The sequence below is a fragment of the Takifugu rubripes genome, chromosome 20, assembly GCF_901000725.2.
Source record: "Takifugu rubripes chromosome 20, fTakRub1.2, whole genome shotgun sequence".
In the NCBI taxonomy this organism is placed as follows: Eukaryota; Metazoa; Chordata; class Actinopteri; order Tetraodontiformes; family Tetraodontidae; genus Takifugu; species Takifugu rubripes.
The window spans coordinates 3,439,970-3,461,044 of NC_042304.1; the positions used below are offsets into that span (position 1 = coordinate 3,439,970).

The 21,075-nt window shown below is 44.2% G+C and overlaps 2 protein-coding genes across 2 annotated transcripts; both read left to right on the forward strand.

Annotated features, from left to right (window-relative positions):
* Positions 1-630: 630 nt before the first annotated feature.
* On the forward strand, positions 631-15,125 carry myo7ba (myosin VIIBa). Its single transcript, XM_029828661.1, has 46 exons — positions 631-714; positions 865-902; positions 982-1,083; positions 1,156-1,302; positions 2,024-2,208; positions 2,495-2,616; positions 2,705-2,847; positions 2,917-3,030; positions 3,118-3,271; positions 3,365-3,441; positions 4,234-4,353; positions 4,807-4,946; positions 5,047-5,257; positions 5,325-5,460; positions 5,551-5,714; positions 5,806-5,946; positions 6,070-6,228; positions 6,353-6,445; positions 6,567-6,661; positions 6,740-6,824; positions 6,910-7,128; positions 7,258-7,458; positions 7,540-7,752; positions 7,848-8,026; positions 8,099-8,225; positions 8,300-8,419; positions 8,635-8,808; positions 9,064-9,291; positions 9,386-9,553; positions 9,649-9,766; positions 10,022-10,148; positions 10,366-10,526; positions 10,635-10,816; positions 10,909-11,030; positions 11,109-11,263; positions 11,455-11,608; positions 11,755-11,910; positions 12,498-12,603; positions 12,700-12,813; positions 12,898-12,985; positions 13,113-13,222; positions 13,473-13,658; positions 14,205-14,321; positions 14,410-14,493; positions 14,576-14,695; positions 14,771-15,125. Exons 2-46 carry the CDS (start codon positions 885-887, stop codon positions 14,864-14,866), a joined length of 6,231 nt encoding a protein of 2,076 aa, XP_029684521.1. The 5' UTR covers positions 631-714; positions 865-884; the 3' UTR covers positions 14,867-15,125.
* Positions 15,126-16,313: 1,188 nt separating this feature from the next.
* gpr17 (G protein-coupled receptor 17) lies at positions 16,314-21,055 on the forward strand. The gene is made up of 2 exons (XM_011614477.2): positions 16,314-16,681; positions 18,796-21,055. Exon 2 carries the CDS (start codon positions 18,804-18,806, stop codon positions 19,818-19,820), a length of 1,017 nt encoding a protein of 338 aa, XP_011612779.1. The 5' UTR covers positions 16,314-16,681; positions 18,796-18,803; the 3' UTR covers positions 19,821-21,055.
* The last annotated feature ends 20 nt before the right edge of the window (positions 21,056-21,075 follow it).

Sequence of the window (21,075 nt, forward strand, 5' to 3'; positions counted from 1 at the left end):
TGGAAGGAATTTCCCCACATTAGAGTAGAACATCTGATGAGGAATTGATGGCTCAAGTTCAACAAATTCACTCAATTCACCATGATGAATGTTCACAAAAATGTCTCTGGGAGTCTTCTATTTTCCAGAGGTCAAAGGTTAGCCACACTGGGAAATTTCCCTGCTAGTATTGTATACCAAGGAACCATTGTGACCCATTTTAATCATTTCAGGGGCTAGCTTGAAATTGTGCTGGTTGTAAATCTGTCCCAAGTTTGCAGCCTTGTGTTGGAATTTGTAGCCCCATGAAAAATAATAATTACTGTCATCATTTATTCTAATGACTTTTTCCTGTGCTTATCCAGCACAGTTCTCTACTCAGAACTACAATGTGAATACTTGGTGAAAGAGTTAATTGTGTTTTTAAGAATGTGTCCTTTTACTCAGCCTGTTTTGGTGAGGTGAATTTATTTAGGTTTAAATAACAATATGTCTGTTTGAGGGCCCAGTAACTGTGCCAGTAAGCTGCAGCCGGCAGGTCTAATTTTCCAACAGCTGGTGTTGATGATATAAGCGCTTTATACTTTGATAGCATTGGGACTTGGGGTGGCCCTCCAGCAGGAGCAAAGTCAAAGAGTCATAAAGAGGTGTTTGCTTGGAGAACTTCCTGCTTCGGAGACAGCCAGGAAAAAGATCGCTCGGCTGCTGCTGGGCTGAAGGGTTCAGAAATCTGAGGTGAGAAACAACACTTGACTCAGTCGGTCAGATCTCTGATGTTCACCTGCAACATCAGGGTTCCGATTTCGATTTGAATGACTTAGAAAGTTTTGCTCCCTGTTATGAGAACAAGGCTCTGACAGCATGAATGGTCTTTCACCCTTGCAGACCTGATCCATGTTTCCAAAATGCTGCATTTGGTCAAGGTAAGAATGATTGTTTCACTTCTGTCATCCTCCCAATAACCCGTCCTTGTACGTGACCCCTGATGCTGTCTCTATAAAGGGTGATTTTGTGTGGTTGGACTCGGGTTCCGTGGTGCCGATTGGGGCGGAGGTCAGGGTGACGGATGCTGGACAGCTATACTTGGCGGACGATGAGGGAAAGGTGTGAGATCACATCTGGAGAGTCTTTCCTTTCTGATGATGTCATGTTAATCCTGTGATCATTTGCACGCAGGAGCACAAGATCAGTAAGAACGTCAGCCTCAAGCCCATGCACCCCACCTCTGTGAAGGGCGTGGACGACATGATAAGGCTGGGGGACCTCCACGAGGCCGGGCTCCTCCGCAACCTGCTGGTCCGTCACAAAGAAGGCATCATCTATGTAGGTTTCTTTTTCGTTCTAAGCTATCCCTGTTTTTTTATGGGCTCTATAACCTGCGGTGGAAACGCCACTCAGCCCCGCCGGCTCGGTCTCAGACTTTGCCCCCCGCAGTTTATCACAAAGCTGTTTGTCTCCATAGAGACGATCGAGCCTCTGCTGAAAGAAATGCGTCTGTGTCACTGCCTCAAAGCTCAAATGTGGCCGTTCAATTATGAATCGGGCCATTTTGTTGTGTATAAACTGTGAAACGCCAAAGGAAAAACATTCCCTTTGTCTTTGACGAGCTTTCATTGACCACAATCTTAAAAACGTTTTTCTATGACTTTCTCACACTTTCATATTTTATAAATCTGGAAAGTCGGTGTTAGAAGAAGTGTCTTGCACATTTATCATTTCTTGACCTGCCTGATTACCTTTACTATATGTATATGTTTGTTTTGATATAAGACACATTCTGTTTCTGTTATTAAATGGAATAAGCCTCAGACTTATTCTATTTTCATATCAAGGATTTATGAACAAACCCTCAACATCCTAACTAACCCCTCACCCAGGAAGTCGTGCGGACCAGCCAAAATGGCCCCACTTGGCAAAAATGTCCTCACTTTGCTAGTAAATTTAATATTTTGATACTCAATGTGTAGCAAATATAAGGACACAAACACACACACACTTGTCACTGTGCTGCTGCGTGATGATTAATGTCCCCTGTTGTTTGCAGACATACACAGGCTCCATTCTAGTGGCAGTCAACCCTTACCAGCTGCTGCCCATCTACACCATAGAGCAAGTGCAGATGTACACGGACCGGCGCCTGGGTGAAATGCCGCCGCACGTCTTCGCCATAGCGGACAGCTGCTATTTCAACATGCGCCGCAACCGAAAGAACCAGTGCTGCGTCATCAGGTCTGCATCTGCTCATCACAGAACACTGCAGTTATGAAAGTATGTTCCATTGGGAATAGTTATTGTATCATAACATTGTAATAGTTATTAATATTGACTAGTAGAATCTCTACAAACACACCAGCGTAAGCGTTCTGGTACAGTATCACATTACTTACATGGAGAGCATCAATGTATTTAAGCTAATCGCAGTAGCAGTCAGATTTAAACAGGATGTGCTAAGAAATAAGATATTTTTCTCAATAATCTCACATCTTTTTCCTGCTTACGTCTTGGGTTTCACTAGTGGAGAGTCGGGAGCAGGAAAAACAGAAAGTACCAAGCTCATGCTGCAGTTCCTGGCTGCAGTTAGCGGCCAGCACAGCTGGATCGAACAGCAGGTCCTTGAAGCAAACCCCATCTTGGAGGGTAGGAGCTTTGGTGAAATGACGAAACAGCATCCTAAATGGATAAACTCTCGTGTGCTTTGCTCATGTAACCTCGATTGTCTTCTCAGCCTTTGGCAACGCAAAAACCGTTCGAAACGATAACTCCAGTCGTTTTGGGAAGTACATTGACATCAGTTTTACAGAGGCTGGGGCCATCAAAGGGGCTCGCATTGAGCAGTATCTGCTGGAAAAGTCCCGAGTTTGTCGCCAGGTGTGAATATAGTAGGGCTGAGTGTGACACGGGACAAGCCAGATTCTCTTAACGGATGTGTGTGTTCAGGCGCCCCAAGAAAGAAACTATCACATCTTTTACTACATGTTGGAGGGGATGCCGGCTGAGAAGAAGAAGACTCTTTCCCTCGGAAGAGCTTCTGACTACAACTATTTGACCATGGTGCCGCACAAATGTTTCTTTATTCTTGGAGTCAGAATCGTAACATTTACATAAATGCTTTTTTTAACCAAACAATGACATCACCAGGGTAAATGCACCAGCTGCGAGGGCCGGGATGATCTGATGGAATATTCGCACCTTTGCTCAGCTATGAAGATTCTTATGTTCTCGGAGAACGACTCCTGGGAAATCTTTAAGCTGCTCGCTGCCGTCCTTCATCTGGGAAATGTCAAATTTGAGGGTCAGTGCTTTCAGTGAGATGATGAGGAAACTTATCCCAGAATAGTGTGTTTGGGACGGCGTATCACATTTCCAATGTATTGTGTAACTCCAGGTACAACTATAAACAACCTAGAGGTCTGCAACATCGTGAAATCATCCCATTTCAGCATGGCCAGCCAGCTCTTAGAGGTATGTGTACTGTATTAATCACCCCCCCCCCCCCCCCGTCCAGATTTTTGTTAATGGGAACAGCTTAAGTTCGTGGCACATTCCCTTTATATCTTCCATTTCTGTGAGATTCCTGAGTTCTGTTCCCTTCACCTTTGGTCATTTTGGCCACGAGTTTCTATTTCAACCTCATCCATCTACAGAACTTGTTCCCAAAATGCATCAGTCCTGTCTAAATGTTCCTTTGCAATTGTATGATGCTGAAATTTGAGGGGTTATTTTGATAACTTTTCCATGATGGCCGTATTTATATTGGTGCCACTGAACAGTAGAACTTGACAAAGCTGAGTCTGCCGAAGCTTCCTGAAGATCTTTTCTAGCCCTCCCCTGATCCTATTAACTGCTATTTCCTAATTATGCCAATGAAATGGGCACCTGAAAACACGTTACTGCCATCTCATAACCTTTTCCTGCTTTGTGGGCTTCATTCGATTTCATTTTCAGAGAGCTGCTTAGAGGAATCCACAGGACACGAGACTGAGGATTTAAAAAGCCTGAAATTTACATCACTTGTCTTTTCCTAATGAACACTTTAAACAAGCTGTGACCCAAAATGGCTAATTAATGTCTGAGAAACTTGGAAAAAGTTCTCAACTGCCAGCTACACAACTTCACATTAACAGAAATTTTGACCGGGCCTGCCCAAACTTTTAAATGCCACCATATGTATATTTATGGCATATATCTTTCTTATTTGGCAAGTGCAATTAAAGAGCCATATAAAATTTGATTTATTTATTTTTGTTACCACAGGTGGATTCCAAAGAGCTGGAGCAGAGTCTGACTCAGCGTTCCTTCATGACGGCGACAGATAGCGTGAGCAAAGTTCTGACCTCTGCTCAGGCTGTGGATGGCAGGAACGCCTTTGTCAAGGTAATATCACACCATCCACACTAATATTACTGCAGCTTCTGCTGTTACAACCAACCTGAAACACATTTATTGGTGTGTTGTTACCGTACATGGTGTCTGTTGTAAAGACTCAAGGCATCAAGAAGTCAGCTAATTATACAACAGAAATCTAATGTAATGCAATATATTTGCATCATAAATGAAGTCAGGATTTAAGAGGAGCAGACTTTATTTATAGAGCACTTTTCATACATTTACAATAAAATCAGACAAACAAGTGAGCACACACACACATGCACACATATTTTTTACACATATAGCATTTGGAAGAGTAAACTAAGATGGAAAAGATGGGATATACAGTATATGAATAGAGTGATTTTCTCTAACTTGGTTATTATGTCTGGGTTGTTTGTGTTTTACTGTTGTGTGCAGTACTGCTGATGTGTGTGAACATTTCTGTTTTATTTGCAGGCAATTTATGGGAGACTTTTCATTTGGGTTGTTGACAAAGTCAACACCGTAATTTACACACAGCCTGAAGAGTCTGAAGTCCCCCAACAGACGATAGGCTTGCTGGACATCTTTGGCTTTGAGAATTTTGATAAAAACAGGTTAATTGCTATTATTATAATTAGGGGTTCTTAATCTTCTATTTTTTTGTGGGTAGCCAATGAACTCAAATTCCCCTTGTGGTTTTTGGGTTTGTCACAGCTTTGAACAGCTCTGCATCAACTTTGCCAACGAGCATCTGCAGCAGTTCTTCGTCAAGCACGTGTTCACGCTGGAACAAGAAGAGTACGCTCGAGAAAACATCGTTTGGACGCGCATCGACTATCAGGACAACCAGCGGATCTTGGACGCGCTGGCCATCAAACCCTTGAACATGCTGGCCCTTATTGACGAGGAGAGCAACTTCCCAAAGGTTTGCATCTTCCTTTGAGCGTGTCGGATCCTCAAAGCTGGTTTAAAGTCGCTCTTTTCTCTGTCAGGGAACAGATACGACCATGCTCCAAAAGATAAATCAGGCCCACAGGGACGGCAGCATTTATATTCCCCCCAAAAACAGCTATGAGACACAGTTTGGCATCCTGCACTTTGCTGGAATTGTTCACTACGACTCCAAAGGTATCATTTATTATCAGCGAACCTTCGGTGGCTGGCTGGGTGGGGGTCTTCTGCATTGTTCCTATTGTCTATGTGGTCTGTTTATTTCAGGCTTTCTTGAGAAAAACCGCGACTCTCTCAGTTCAGATCTGATTCAACTGGTGCATAAATCCACCAGTAAAATCCTCAAACAGGCATTTCATGACGCTCTGTCCTCGTTTGCCACCAAGACTATTGTCAACCCCAGGATCAGCACCAAAGCTGCCAGCGTTCGGGTCAGTGGCCTCTTTGACACAACTAAAGCGCTGTATGAATGAAACTGCATGTTAAGACTCACAATATTTACATTTTCTATGCATCTGACAGCAACATGTGGATGCAAAGAAGCGCGTACCAACTCTGATTGGCCAGTTCCGCCAGTCTCTGGATTCACTGATGAAGACGCTGACGACGTGCCAACCCTTTTTCATACGCTGCATCAAACCTAATGACTTCAAGAAGCCCATGGTGAGGCCAGAAGCCGCGTTTCCTCAGACATAAAGAAAGCATGTGTGCCTCTGAGTGAAAGGTAAATGAAGAGCTTTTGTGGAACAGAGGTAGTAAATGAGATTCCTGTCATCTGTGCCTCAGCTGCTTAACAGAGAGCTGTGCCTCCGTCAGCTCCGTTATTCTGGAATGATGGAGACTATCAAGATCCGCAAGGCTGGTTATCCTGTGCGCTACACATTTGATGAGTTCCTTGGTCGTTACAGAGTCCTGCTTAAAGCTCACCTCTGTGATCCGCAAACAGTAAGCTGTGCTAAGGATGGTCCTGGTGAACGTCTGCCCTCTTCTCCTTCATGTCCTCTATTGGATGATGATGATGATGATGATGATGATGATGATGATGATGATGATTGTTTTTTCCTGACAGGAAAGTAAAAAGAAATGCTGCCAAGTCATCTGTGAAACTGCGCTCCCTAAACAAGAAGACTGGAAGACTGGCAAGACAAAGATATTCCTCAAGGTGCCAATAAACGTTCCAACATAGCCTGTTCTTATAGACACATATATGGAAACATGCCAGTTCAGATCAAATAACTAAATATTTCCACCCACAAAAAGATGCTTTTGCTGTTGCGTTTCAGGACCACCATGACACCATGCTAGAACTGGAGAGAATGAAACAACTGAATATAAAGGCATTTGTAATCCAGAGGGTCCTGAGAGGTTACAAATACAGGTATGATACCAAAAGGTTCCATTTCTATTCAGTTGAGGGATGCATCTCACTATGTTTTCAACTCCACACCACCTAAAGGAGAGAATTCTTGAGGAAAAGAGCAAGTGCTGTTGTCATTCAGAAACACTGGAGAGGACACAAAGGCAGAAAGCTGTTCCACGTGGTGAGTGCTTTTGAATCAACCCGTTTTAGGGAACGCTGCGAGACCTGACACGCATTAATGCCCCTCCATCAAACGTTCCCCATAGGTGCAGCATGGTTTTGCAAGGTTGCAGGCGCAGGTGCGATCTCGCCAGATACAGCTCCAGTATCAAAGGACGAGGAAGGCGGCCATCGTGCTGCAGGCCCAGCTCAGGGGATACCTGGCTCGAAAGGAATGGAAACGCAAAAGGGACGCTGTGATCCTTCTGCAGGTTCACACCAGAAGCATGCTGGCTAGGAAAGCCTTGAAAAAGAGAAAAAGAGACGTAAGTTGAACTCCACCTGGGGAAACTGTTTACCTCAGCAAACACGCCGATATTTTCTTTAAGAATCTTATTTATCAGCGCCTTGACATCCGTCATACCCCACTTTTCTGTGGGGCTTTTCTTTTGCAGAAGTTTCTCTCTGTTAAGCAGAAACAGGAAGAGCAGCGGCTCGTGTTAGAGAGGCAGGCCTATTTAGAGGAAGTCCTGAGGCAGGCGAAAGAGACTGAAGCCAAAGCTCAGGCTGATGCCATCACAGATCAGGAGATAGTGGACAGCTTCTTTAATTTCCTCCCCCTGATATCCGGAGGGCAGGAGAGTCCAGGATTGGAGGTTCAATTTCTTAGCATTTTGCACATTTTTTAAATGAAATTTTGTACTGGACTCTGCAAATTTCTGCATTTCCTTGGTCAGAATTTTGATGGGAAAAGGATGGTCATAGAGGAAATTGACATCGATGACCTCCCCATGGAAGACGACCCACTCAGCGATGATGATGCGGACCTGGACGAGTACTCCTTCTCCAAATTCGCCTCCATGTACTTCCAGGGTGCGGCCACAGCCACCCACATCCGCCAGAAACTTCGGCAGCCCCTGCTTCATCATGAAGATGGAGGAGACATTCTGGTGCTCCTCTTTAATTGTTGTAATTCATCACTTTGTAAAAGCCCGGGTGATCTTTGAGGATCTTAACCCTTCTTCTTCTGTGATTTTCCCTCAAGGCCTCGCTGACAGTGTGGTGGATCATTCTCAGGTTCATGGGGGATCTCCCTGAGCCAAAGAAGCAAGTCCAGGAAACCTCCAATAAGGAACGTGATGGCCCCACACTGGACCGGCCGCTGACAACTCTCGAAAAGCTCCACGTAATTGTGGGATACGCCATCGTCAGATGTGACCTGAGGTATTTTATTATTATTTTAAATCTGTCACTTAATGTGATGGTTTTTTTTGATGTTCATTTCTTTATTCTCAGAGATGAGATTTACTGTCAGATCTGTAAGCAGCTTCAGGACAACAACAACCGCAACAGCTACTTCCGGGGCTGGATCCTGCTGTCTCTGTGTCTGGGCATTTTTCCACCCAGCGAAAGATTTTTAAAAGTCAGTTCCGCTGCTGTTAATGTCAGCGTGGATGTGCTGCCTGCCGAGCTCTTCTAACCTCATTTTCTCTGTAGTACCTGCAAAGTTTCATCCGTTTCGCCCCGGGAGGCTTTGCTTCCTACTGCGCTGAAAGGCTGCGACGCACGGGGATGAATGGAGTACGAGGGGAGCCCCCTGCCTGGCTGGAGCTGCAGGTACTGTGCTGTGAAATATCTCGTGCTTTTAGAGTTCTTTTTATTTATTTCTTCCTTCTGTCCACACAAACACACACCCTGCTGTAGTTTAACACATCACTGAATGTGCTTGACTTTGAGATAAAAATAAGACCCTTCAAAAGATGTTTATTCATGTGAGAATCGCCGTGTTTTGCCATAATTAATACCTTTTTTTTTTTTTTGCACTGTCACAGGCAACAAAGACCAAAAAGCCGATAACTGTCTCAGTGATGCTGATGGACGGACGAGCCGTGAGCCTCCCTGTCGACTCTGCATCTACGTCCAAAGAGATCTGCCAACTGCTCGCCAACAAAATCAAACTCACAGACACGTTTGGCTTTTCTCTCTATGTCACCTTGTATGAAAAGGTACATCCATGCAATACATAAGGTCTTCTACTGTATGTTGTGGTTGGTTTTTTACCCCTGTTTTGAACCTTGAAACTATGGAATTTAAAGAGGAGAGTATCTTGTTGCAGGATTAGAGTACAGACTTTGATTATGTTCACATTATATTAGTTGATGTCTTTTTCAGTGTCTCTAAATGACTCATTTATACTTTGATTTATCGCAATTTCAAATTCTTTGAATATTTAGTCGTTGAATATTTGTTCTTCTTTCAAGGTTTTGGCTCTGGGCTGTGGTCGGGAGCACCTGATGGATGCCATCTCACAATGTGAACAGGAAGTGAAAAGGAGAGGAGGGCAGGAACAGCACGCCCCCTGGCGTCTCTCCTTCCGCAAGGAGATCTTCACCCCCTGGCATGATTGCAAAGAAGATAAGATCAGCACGCAGCTCATTTACAAACAGATCATTCATGGCTTGAAGTTTGGAGAGTATCAGTGTCCAAAGGTTAGCATTTAGTAGACAATTATCTTGGAAATTCTTACCACATTCTTAAATCACTTTTTAAATCCCATTTGTCATGAATCACACACTCCCACAGGAAGACGATTGTGCTCAACTGGCTGCAAAGCACCTGTACATCCAGCACGGCGCAGACAGCAGTCCAGCCCACGTGAAGGAAGCTGTTAAAGACTGCATCAATGCCTCTCTGCTCAAGGCTAAATCTGAGGACAAATGGTTGCAGATGGTCAGCACCGCGCACGCTCAGGTCAGTCAAATCAGGAGGTCTCTCAGAACTGCCCAGTTATAATAGCGTAGCAATAACCAAAAACACAACTCACGATTCTGCCTCGATAACCTCAGAGTCCATACTTAAGTTCAAAACAAAAGGAGGATGCAGTGAAGGCAGAGATGGTTGACTATGCCCGGAGGACATGGCCCATGCTCTTCTCCAGGTTCTTTGAAGTGGCCAAACTGTCAGGTTGGTGATTATAGCGAGCAGACAATGTACAAGCAAGATAGTTATTATATAACAGGTATTTTAATGAACTTTACGATTTCCCAACATCTGCCAAAAAACACTGTCAATGTTTTACTCGCAGTCGAGATTTATGTTGTGAAAAAGCATCGAGTTCATTGTGTCGGCCATATTTGCTATTTTTGCAAAGATAATTTTTTATCAGACACACTTATAAACAGATAGACGTCAAGTAAATGCACCTTCAATGTGTTTTAGGTCCGCCGCTCCCTAAGAGCAGGTTCATTGTGGCCATAAACTGGACCGGGATCACCTTCCTGGATGAGAAAGAGAGGAGGCTGCTGGAGCTCTCCTTCCCCGAAGTCATGGGGGTCAACACCATCAGGTAGAGGAGGAGGAGAGAGTTTAGGTTAAACCATAAGGAGGCGTTTGAGTAATGTGGGTAGCAGTGATGGAATAAAACAGAATAAATGTTCTCCTGTTTTGTATTGTTTACATTTGTAAGGTAGGTTTTAAACATGTAATAACCACATAAAAACACACACATATTGGATCAAATCTAGCTTTTACTAGCATTTCTAATGTGTTTTGTTTGACACCAGGGATGGTAAAGGCCAAGCTGCCAGCCTGCTGACACTGAAAGGAGATTTCACCCTGAGTGGAGCTTCAGCTCAGGACCTGACAGAGCTCATCACGATGTTCCTCAGCGGGCTAACCGAGAGGTCTCGGTTCGCCGTGACCTTGAGAGAAGCTGAAACACAAGGTCAGACACCGGATTGCTCTTTCGTCACCATACGTTGGCACGGCTTCATGATCGCTTGGTGTGATTTTATGTTAATTGCTCCCTAAGCCGTCTTCCCCACCTCTGCAGGTGACCCCACGTTCCTTAACTTCAAAAAAGGCGAGCTCATTATTATAATCAAAGATGATGAGTTTCCTCAGCAGCGTGGCTGGATAATGGGAGAAAATAAGCGCACCAAGCAAAAAGGAGCGGTCCCGTCTGATGCCATTCTAATTCTCCCGACACTCAGCAAACCCACCAATGAGGTTATGGTATGGCGTCACCAGAGGAAGCTACTTCGTAGTATATTTATTATGGGGACAAAACAGGGAAAGTGAAGCTGTTGCTTGTTTGATTGTTTCAGAGTCTGCTCACCTTGTCTCCAAACCAGAGGAAAAATGTCATCCAGACTAACCAGAAAGATACAGGAACAGTGGAGCGAATAGCTCCGGCCACGCTAAAAGAATTCTCTCTGATGTACTTCAGGTAACAGAACTGACCGTGACCCTCAAAACACCCTACATGCCAACAGTTGTGCTCACTCAGTTGTTTTTGTTTGGACAGGCAGCCCACCAAGGATGTGAACCGTCAGGTCATATCCAGGAACGCTGCTCCTGAGCGGCTCTGGGCCAGCTCCAGAGAGCCCATCAGGCAGCCCCTTCTCAAGAAACTGGGGGGCAACCCAGATCTCAGCCACAAAGCCTGTCTGGCCTTCACTGATATCCTCCATAGTGTTCCACCAACTATGTAGTTTTGGGGGGTTTTCGCTTCAAGTAGGGCTAAAATTGAGGATTTTAAATATTTCTATTATGGACTATATATCTTTTATTTATTTTATACATTTTGATGAATGCATTTTATCCTTTGAAATGGAATAATTGCAATTGAATCTTCCTTGATTCTTTTGTACCCATCCTCAAATATATGGGCGATTACCCCACCAAACAGCTGCAGAGCCCCGTCGTGCTCACAGACCAGATCTTTGGGCCCGCCACCAAATACGAGGTGCTCAGAGATGAAATCTATTGCCAGATCATGAAGCAGATGACCAACAACAACAACAGGTAGCATCACGTTATTAGGTCGTGATACCAGGGTCAGGTTTAGGAAATCCAGAGCAATTATTGCATCCAGTGTTTAATATGAAGTTTGAGAAATTAAGACAAGCTATGATTGCATCCAGTAAATGTCTCTTTATGTTGTCTATCAGGCTCAGCATGGAGCTGGGATGGCAGCTGTTGTGGCTCTGCTGCGGCCTGTTTCCACCCAGTCAGTCTCTATTGAAGCACGCTCGTCGCTTTCTGGAGTCACGCCGCCGAGAGCCGCTCGCCTTAGACTGTCTGCAGCGGATGCAGAGCTTACTGAGGTCAGCCCAGTGTGTCATATTATGTGTCACAAGCACAGATGTTTGAAATAAGGAATGTTCTCCGCTGCTTCCTGGGATCATCTGGAGAAGAGCTCATGTTAAATATACACAAGCAGAAGGTAGTTGTGTAAACTACGATGGTTTATGGGGCCATAGCACCATGGCTGTAAAGAATATTGACCCCCTTCTGTTGCTTCTATACATGAAATCATGGTCAATTAAGGAAATGCAGCCTTTAATGTTAAAGCGAAAACAGGCATCCTACAGAGTTCACATTCCTGGAGGGTAAGTCCAACTCACTACGACTCGAGGGCTCGTTTATGTTCCAGCAGCACGACGACCTCGAGCATACAGCGAAAGCTGAAATGGTTCAAAACCAAGGTGAATGTTCTGAAGCGAGCAAGTCAAAGCCCAGATCTCAGTCCAATCAAGAATCTGGCTGGAGATAACGAGAGCCGTCTACATCACATCCTTGACAGAGCTTGTTTTTTTGATTCATTGGCATTGGTTTGAAAACGACCTGTTTACATTTTGAGTTTCTTTTCTGTTCCCCCACAATGATAAAACAACTTGCTGTGTTTGTCAAGACTGGAGCCCAGGAAGCTCCAACCACATCCAGTGGAGGTAAATGCCATCCAGCTGAACAGCCCCCAGATCTTACACAAAGTGCACTTCCCAAACGATACGGACGAGGTATGAATACACACCGCAGGAGAGAGAGAGTGTATTATTGATATGGCAGGCTACACTGGGGCTGGCCAACCTGTGGTTCCCTTCCTGTCCTTTCAGATATTCGAGATCACCTCCACTACCCGAGTCAGGGATCTCTCCCAGAACATCGTCAAAAAGCTGCGTCTGGCCTCGTCTGAGGGCTACAGCATTTTCGTCAAAACACACAATAAGGTTCACATGTGATTTCATGTAGCAAACGTGCAACATTTCCATCGTAATCATCACTCTTAGATCTGTGATTGTTGTTCCTCTCAGGTACTCAGTCTGAATGAAACGGACTACTTCTTTGATAACCTGAGACAAATAACCGACTGGTCCGAGAAAATGACGAGGATCAAAGACGGTAAACGTCATTGAAGTATCGCTCTGTTCTGATTCGATTGACTTTTGACCCGTGCTGATGAACAGAATCCTGTGTGTGTGTGTGTGTGTGTGTGTGTGTGTGTGTGTGTGTGTGTGTGTGTGTCCAGCGGGTGCACCAGTCAGCTCGCCCTACACTGTGTTCTTCATGAGGAAGCTGTGGTTCAATGTCGTTCCTGGCAAAGACACTCTGGCTGATCTGATTTTCCATTTTCCTCAGGTACATTTGAACGCTGCTGCTCAGGCTGTGCTTACACTCGTTAGAGCTTTTCAAAATGGGAATTCAAAAGGATTAACTGCTTGCGACTCATCGAGATTGCAGGAATGTTTTAATGTCTTCTGACCTGTTTTCTTTGGTGCCCCAAAAAACACACAATTCAGTAACGCCTGATGTCACCAGCTGGGTTCTGTCAAAGCTTTGGTGTATTCCTTCCTACAGTGGTTAACGACACAGACTATTTATCCCTCAGGAACTACCAAAGTACCTGAGAGGCTACCACTCTTGCACCCGAGAGGAAATGGTGCACATCGCCGCACTGCTCTTCAGAATAAAAGCTAACAGCGACAAGAACCAGTTTGTCATGATTCCCAAGATGCTGAAGGAGCTGGTGCCCCTGGACCAGCTGAAGAGCGTTTCTGAAAACGACTGGAAGAAGGTATGACGGTCTTTCTGTGAAGCTAAAGGTGTCTGCATGGTGGATAAAATGCATTAAAACGTTTTGATTGACTTGTGTTTACTGACATAATTAAACTTATTCACAATTTCTGGCTTCAGACCTGTGAAATTTTGTGGAAAAGGGGTGAAAATAGTCTCTCATCAGTGTTAATTAAAGTCTTAAGACTTTTTAACACTGAGCAGGATTTTGAGAAACAGTCTTACTGTTTGAATTCTAGTTTTTGGATGCACAAAAGGGGCTTATCCGAATATTCTAGCAGCAGCATTATCACGGACCTTGCTACCAACATTGAAACTAAAAAATAGACCCAGCTGCATCCTTTTCATGACCCCCCCCAGAACAATATCAGCCTTATACCCACTTTATGGTGGGTTTCAGTCCTGTGAAACTGCCTGAAGGCTGCGGGAGGGAAATTATTAACCTCATTTAAAGCACCACAACTGCTCTGTTACTCAGCATAAAAGAGCTGTGTGACACTTCCATATATTATGTGTATTTATGTGAAGAAATATGTGTAATTCTCAGCTTATCGTTGCCACCTACAACAAACAAGCTCGTATGACCATCGAGGAGGCCAAAGGGGCCTTTTTGAAGGCGGTGTACCGCTGGCCCACGTTTGGCTGCGCCTTCTTTGAAGTGAAGGTAAGCGAGATGTTTTCATTCACTGGTCACAGCTTCACCTCCATAATTAGCCACGATTTCTCATGTGTCTTCATAAATTTGTTGTCAGCAAACATCGGAGCCACATTTCCCCGACATTGTTCTAATAGCCATCAGCAAGCAAGGACTCACCATCATCCACCCCAAGACCAAGGTGAAGCAAATGCTTTCAACACGAGCATTTCCTCTTGTACTCGCACATTTTTTTGAATATGCTGCACATTTTCTTCATGAAGGAGGTGTTGGCAAGTCATCCATTCAACCGCATTGCAAGCTGGTCCAGTGGAAGCACTTATTTTCACATGACGATCGGAAGTCTGGTTAAAGGGAAGAAATTCTTGTGTGAAACTTCACTGGTGAGTTCAGCGGCAGCTGCAAGTGAGTCCGTACTTCTCGTTTTCTTGATTTCTCTGTGCTTTCTCTCCTAAAAGGGTTACAAAATGGACGATCTGCTCACCTCTTATGTCAACATGTACCTCAGAGACAAGAGAGCCCTGCAAACCAGGGCCCAGCGTTTCAACATGTAGTTGCACCAGCGCGACGCACGTCAGGTCTGCTGCTCGCCCTCTGAAGCGGAGCAGGAGTGTCTATTTTTGGACTAACCAGCAACTTTCTTTAGTCGATTTATTGCTTTAAACACCAGTGCTGTGGAATTGTCCCATTTTTAATTTCTTTCGCTTTGTTTAATAAAGTTTTAATGACAAGAATGAAAATATTTTCACATCCAACTGGAATAGATGTTACTATTCCCTTTCCTAGATGTATTTAAGACTTTGTTGTATTGAGTGAGACAGATAATTTAATATAGTAATACTGCATTACACATTTGTTAAATGTTACACTGCATTAAAGTCATTGTTCTGGTAATTTGTGTGGAGTTTTCATTCTGCTAAACAATTTCATTCACATTTAATGAACTAGATTCCACAAATTCCATTGGAAGTGCAGATTTTTTTAGGGATTTCATTTGCTGCAGGTTGTGTATTAATGTTCTCTTAAAGCCAATCCTTCGATCCTCTGATTGATTAGCACAGTTATTCATAGACATGGAGAGGAAAAAGAAGCGTTGCACTAGAATGAAACATTCACAGCCCAAAAACAGAGAGAAACCTGTCGAATCCATCTTAATGTCAATCATCGTTTTCATCATTAAGTTCTCCACAAACTTGCCAAATAAACTGTTTTTACAGTGAAAGTCAGAATGAGCCTAACACTTACTAAGTGTCCACGTTTTAACAGTGTGGAAGGTTTTCTTTGCCATTTCAGCAGCAGCAGAGAGGCGACATATTCCCCATAACAGCCTCTTACACAACTTACTGTTTTCGGACTCGGGGGTTCGGAGACGCTCGGCGGAGAGTCCTGATTGGCCAAACCAGACCGGGAGGGGGGGCGTTCCAATTAGCGGTTGGCAGTAGATTAACAGGGTAGTGATGTCTATGTTTTTTTTCCACGCTGCTTCACAGATAGTGGCTTCATTCAAGTCTGTAGAATAGCATTTGCATATCGTTGAAACAGGCTGGAGAAAGGGGCGATGTGTCTGCCACACAGCTGGGATCGCAGGGTATGAAAGAAATATTATCCCTCCTCAGCCAGTGGGACTCCTCTCCACATCTGTCTGATGGCTAAGTGACTGATTATTTTGGGCATTCCGATTCAGGATACCCCCAGGAGGCAACGGACCAACAAGGGTCTCTGTCTGCTTCAAGTGTCCCCCCCACCCTCCCTCCCGCTCTTGTTTTTCACTCGCTCTCCTATAGGGAATGGGGCCCTCTATTGAACCTAACAGGCCATTTAGAGAACGATCATCTCAGAGACTTCAGTCATGAACGTCTCAATAACACAGTCTATCGTCTGTCCATCGGTGGATGGGTGAGAGTTCACGCTCAAGGCGCTCGATGCACCACTTGGCTCGGTTTCCATGGAGTCGTACTGGATGACTCCTCGTGGCTGAGGCACGCTATTCTTCTCACCGCCACTAAAATGTTCTGCTTATTCTCACTTGGCCTATTGTGGAGCGCACAAGCGGCCCTCTGAGGAGAAGGGGTGGGGTCAAGGTTCAGACGAAAGGCTCCCATCAGGACGCCCTCTTCTCTTATCAAATTTGTGGCGACACAAAAAGAGCAGCAGTCTCATCCCCAAGGGCGCCTTGAGGAAGAGAAAAGAAGTTATAGGAGAACTTTTTTTGTGCGTGTGTCACCTCCTCAGCAGCTCAGGCATCCAAGTCTTCATTCTTCTCTTCACTCTGTTCCTTCGCTGACTGTCGCTCCTGGTTAGTGTCTGAAGCTGAACCAGCTGGGTTTTTATATTAGGATTTTGCTGTCAAGAGGAGCTGAAAGGTTCAGGTAAGCATCTTTACTTGAACACATGCAATTTTGTTCCAAGGTCAAATAGTTTAATCTGCTGTTGTGTTTGTTGATGGATGAAGGAAAAAGTGTATCTATGGTTTTAAAAATTAGCTGTAAATTTGCCTTTGGCACATCGGGTTTTATAAAATTCTTGTTTAAAATAGTTCTTGTTTTTAAGTGGACGCTTCTTTAGTCTTAATTCAAATATACAAAGACTATTGTCTTGAAGTAATTGTGATTATGGACGGGCAATTTTTGTAATCCCAATCCAATCCGTGCGTCCAGACAGTAGCATCTATCTAGGTTAGTCAAGTTAAGTCAAGTCACACATGTACAGTCGTGCCAGATGAATAAAGCTGTCCATCATCAGCTTTTCCAGGCTGAAGGGATTGATGTTAATGAGCCTCATGTCTACTGTCACTGATGGTTTTTGGCGCTGACAGTTCGTGCACGCAGCATCTGTCGCCGTTTTGTTGCAACGCATCATCAGTGACTAATCTCTGAGGACCAGGGGCGGCGCGTTTGTGTCCTGTCAGCCAGTAGTACATGTGTACAGTCCCGCTTTCCCCACATCAGCTCTCTTTGGGGATTATCCCTCTGGGCTCGACATTCTTGGAGACTTTTCTTTTCAGTGGAACCCTGCTGAGACTGTAGGGCTTTTCTCTGAGGGGCCTGAATGAGTCTGAAAAATCCCCTCCATTGTGGGTCGCAGATCCGGGCGCAGCAGGAGCATCAGGCACACTTAAGAACCAGGCAGACACGTCTGGCTGGGTCCTAATGGGCCAACAGCCTCGACAGTAATCTGATGAAAGGAAAAAAAATCCTTTTTTCCTTCTTGTTATTTAGAGGAACAACCTTATTTAATCACATTTTACCCTTTGATGAGCTGCTTATCTTGTTTATTTGGAAACCTCCCTTCAACAGGACACATCTGCGGAGTGATGAGTTCATCTCTGCCTGCGTGTTATCATATTATTCTTGGATCCTCCGCAAAAATTCAAAGTGCGTTCAGGGGAAAAGAGATGAATAGCTGCTCACACTGCAGTCAGTGTTTACCCAGATGGTCTGGCTAAACATGGAGATAAAGGCACAATAAAAGGAGTGGACAGCTCCACTTGCCAAAGACGGCAGATAGATGGAGGAGGGGATGGTCAAGTTTCTAGGTGTGTCAAAATAAATGAGTTTGTGTGTGTGTGTCGGGGAGGGGGGGGGGGGGGGTCGCATTCCTGTAAGGAATATTGGGAATACAGTTGGGGAATATAGAATAAAATCACAAATCAGGTTATTAAATCAGAAACTAGCTTAAAAAGCAAAAGAGCTGCTTAACTGCAGTTGGTTAATGAGCTACTGATAAAGATTACGTTATAATTTCAGTATTCTAATGCTAAAATGTTGTTTCTTTCATTGGTTCCTTCCAGTAAGCTTAACATTTGAATATTAACATCACATCGAGGAGCATTTCTGCTTCAGGTGCTCTACTATTTTTTTTAAATACCCTAAATAAGTAACATGTACAAGACGTACTGTACTTAAACTTTCTTCAGACTTTCCGCCTGAATCTATGAATTCTTACTGACCAAACAGCCTGAGCACAAGTTAGGCTGAAGGAGGGAGGAGAATGGACTTCCTGAGTGTGTAAAAGAAGTAATTAACTACCGGTATGTGCTCTCAGGGCATGTGCACGCCACTGACTCTATTATTGCCTTTATGCACTGTGACAAATGAAAGTGTGTGCGTGCTTGTGCATGCAGGATGTTTTCTGGTGTGGTTTTCTAACTGAGCACCAGTGTGTTCTTTGAATAGTAATAATGAGAATTTTTTTTAATTATTATTTTAAAACAGTTTTGTTAAGTTCTTTAGCATGTAACAAGGTTGAAAGGAGGAATGATTGAGGTGAAACACGATGCGTTGTGACTTAACTGGACAGCTGGCAGAGTGTGGTAGTGGCAGTATCATAATAAGAAACGAAACAAGCAGCTAAAGGTGGCAACATTCAACATGAGAGGAGAGGCAATGTTGGATTAATAGACTCTACGGTGACTCTGGACTGTCACAATAAAGCAAGCTATACCAAATGGTTGCTTCAGCTAACAAATTGTCTGTCTCCTTAGCCAACAGCATGGAGTCTGCAACAATGGAGCTGCCCCCGCTGTCCAATCAGTCATCACAGCTCTGTCCAGCCGTGGACACGACGGCTGAAAACAGCCTGTTCGGCTGTTTCTACGTCGTGGTCTTCTTCCTGGCTCTGAACGGCAACAGCCTGGCTCTCTGGATCTTCTCTCACCAGCGTGGCTCTTCCTCTCCCTCCAACATATTCTTGATTCACCTGGCTGTGGCCGACTTGCTGTACGTGATCGTCCTCCCCCTGAGGGCCACCTACCACCTGACCGGAGGCCACTGGCCCTTTGGGGAGGTGCCGTGCAGAATGGCCGGCTTTCTGTTTTACGTCAACATGTACGCCAGTCTGTATTTCCTGGCCTGTGTGGCGGGCGATCGCTACCTGGCCGTGGTGCACGCAGTGAGGTCGCTGAAGATCCGCCGCGCTCGTTACGCGCACATCATCAGTTTCTCTCTGTGGGCGCTAGTGACCGTCTCCATGGCACCTCTTCTAGTGTCCCACCAAACCGCAGAGGTGGATGGCGTGACGGTGTGCCTGCAGTTGTACAGAGAGAAGGCTTCACGCAACGCCCTGATCTCGCTGGCGGTGGCTTTCACCCCACCGTTTCTCACCACCCTGACCTGTTACCTGCTCATCATTTGCAGCCTACAGAGGGGCTCCAGGTTAGAGCCCACCCTGAAGCTGAAGGCCCTGCGCACCATCGGCGTCGTCCTGCTCATCTATGTGATCTGTTTCCTGCCGTATCACGTGAGCAGAGCTACGTTCATCCTGGGCTACAACCATCCTGATGTCTCCTGCCAGACCCGCAGAGGCCTGAGTCTGGCCAACCGCCTCACCTCCTCCCTCACCTGCCTGAACGGCGCCATGGACCCGCTCATCTACCTGTTCGGGGCAGAGAAATTCCGCGGAACAGTGATTCAATTGTTTTGCAAAGACAAGGCAGGAATGTCTGCAGCTACCAGCGGAGAGTTAAAGGGGACACGCGAGAGCTCTGTCAGTGCCAAGTCTGAGCTTTGAAGGCATCTAATTTAATCCCGGAGCGAGTTTTCTTTTAAAAGTGTCCTGACAGGCTGAAATTTCAAGTGTTTTTGTTAGAACTGTTAACAACAATCATCCAAACATGAATATGAACGTCTCTGAATGAAAGCAGGATGTTAAAAAGAACCAAATAAGAAAATGCTGGGTCATTTATTAGGCACTTTTTAGGAATTTTGAAAGTAAAATCAAATCAAAAACAATCAGATAACTGCTATAAATAGTATAGTGTTAAAAGTCTTCGAATATATAATTACAATCACATTAGCGTCCAGGGACAGATATTGTAAGGGACACTTTTTCACCCCACTTGACTTGTTTACTCCTTTTTCCATTATTTTGAGGGTCAATCTTATTGTAATTGGATGGATTTCTGTGGAGCATTAAGAAGAGAAGAAGATTGGGGCTGGTTTGGCAGTCTGGGTGTGAAATGGAAAATGTAAAGCCTATAACACTCCTTTTAAAAGTTGAACTCATGTGTGTTCTGTGTGAGGGTGAAGGATGGAACCAATGTTGGAACCAGCCTGTGGAGAAGCTACTTGGGTTGGTTTTTACAAAACAGAAATGGAATATACTGTATTTTAAACATATTAACTCTGCTGTATTAACATTCTCCAGTCATTTGTAGTTACTGTTGTTTTTTAATAACGTGGAAAATGTCACCAAAAATGATAAGACATGTAAATATTCAACTAATTTGCTCATTGCATTTACTTAACAGTTAACTTGTCATTTTTCAAATAAAAATGTCGACCTCTAGCGGCTGTAGTAGGAACAGCAGTCAAATATCTGCGAACGATCGAATTGTTTTAAATTTAAAAATTAAGTTATTGTTTTGGTGTGTTTTTTTAGCCTACTGTTTTTTTTATGTTGACGTCAGGAGTCAACATAAACTCCAGAAATGGAGTTGAAACTCCATTTCCAAATATCTGTGAGTTGCTACTTTTTATTTTTGTCTTCAGACACATTGAACTATTGATTCGAATTGTAAGCACACTGATTTAAAAAATGTTATAATATAAATGTTTTTAAAATATTGAGACAGCTCCCTACGTTTACATCGCTTGTGTTTGACAAATCTTTTTTTTATACATCCAGAACTGATCAGTTCTCCTCTGTGCGTCTGCCAGTGCTCCTATGATATTGCACTATAGGTTATTTTGAATTCTATTTCACATGAGAATGTTCACTTGAAAAGGAAGTGATTAAAAAAAAAAGAAGAGGAAGAGGACTTCAG

What these genes read in the sequence shown, in the direction of transcription:
- myo7ba (XM_029828661.1), top strand. An exon ending in AACCAGTGCTGCGTCATCAG is followed by an intron (nt 2,209 to 2,494) that starts GTCTGCATCTGC and finishes GGGTTTCACTAG; the next exon opens with TGGAGAGTCGGGAGCAGGAA. An exon ending in AGGAGAGTCCAGGATTGGAG is followed by an intron (nt 7,459 to 7,539) that starts GTTCAATTTCTT and finishes TTCCTTGGTCAG; the next exon opens with AATTTTGATGGGAAAAGGAT.
- gpr17 (XM_011614477.2), top strand. Translation starts at nt 18,804, where the DNA reads ATGGAGTCTGCAACAATGGAGCTGCCCCCGCTGTCCAATCAGTCATCA.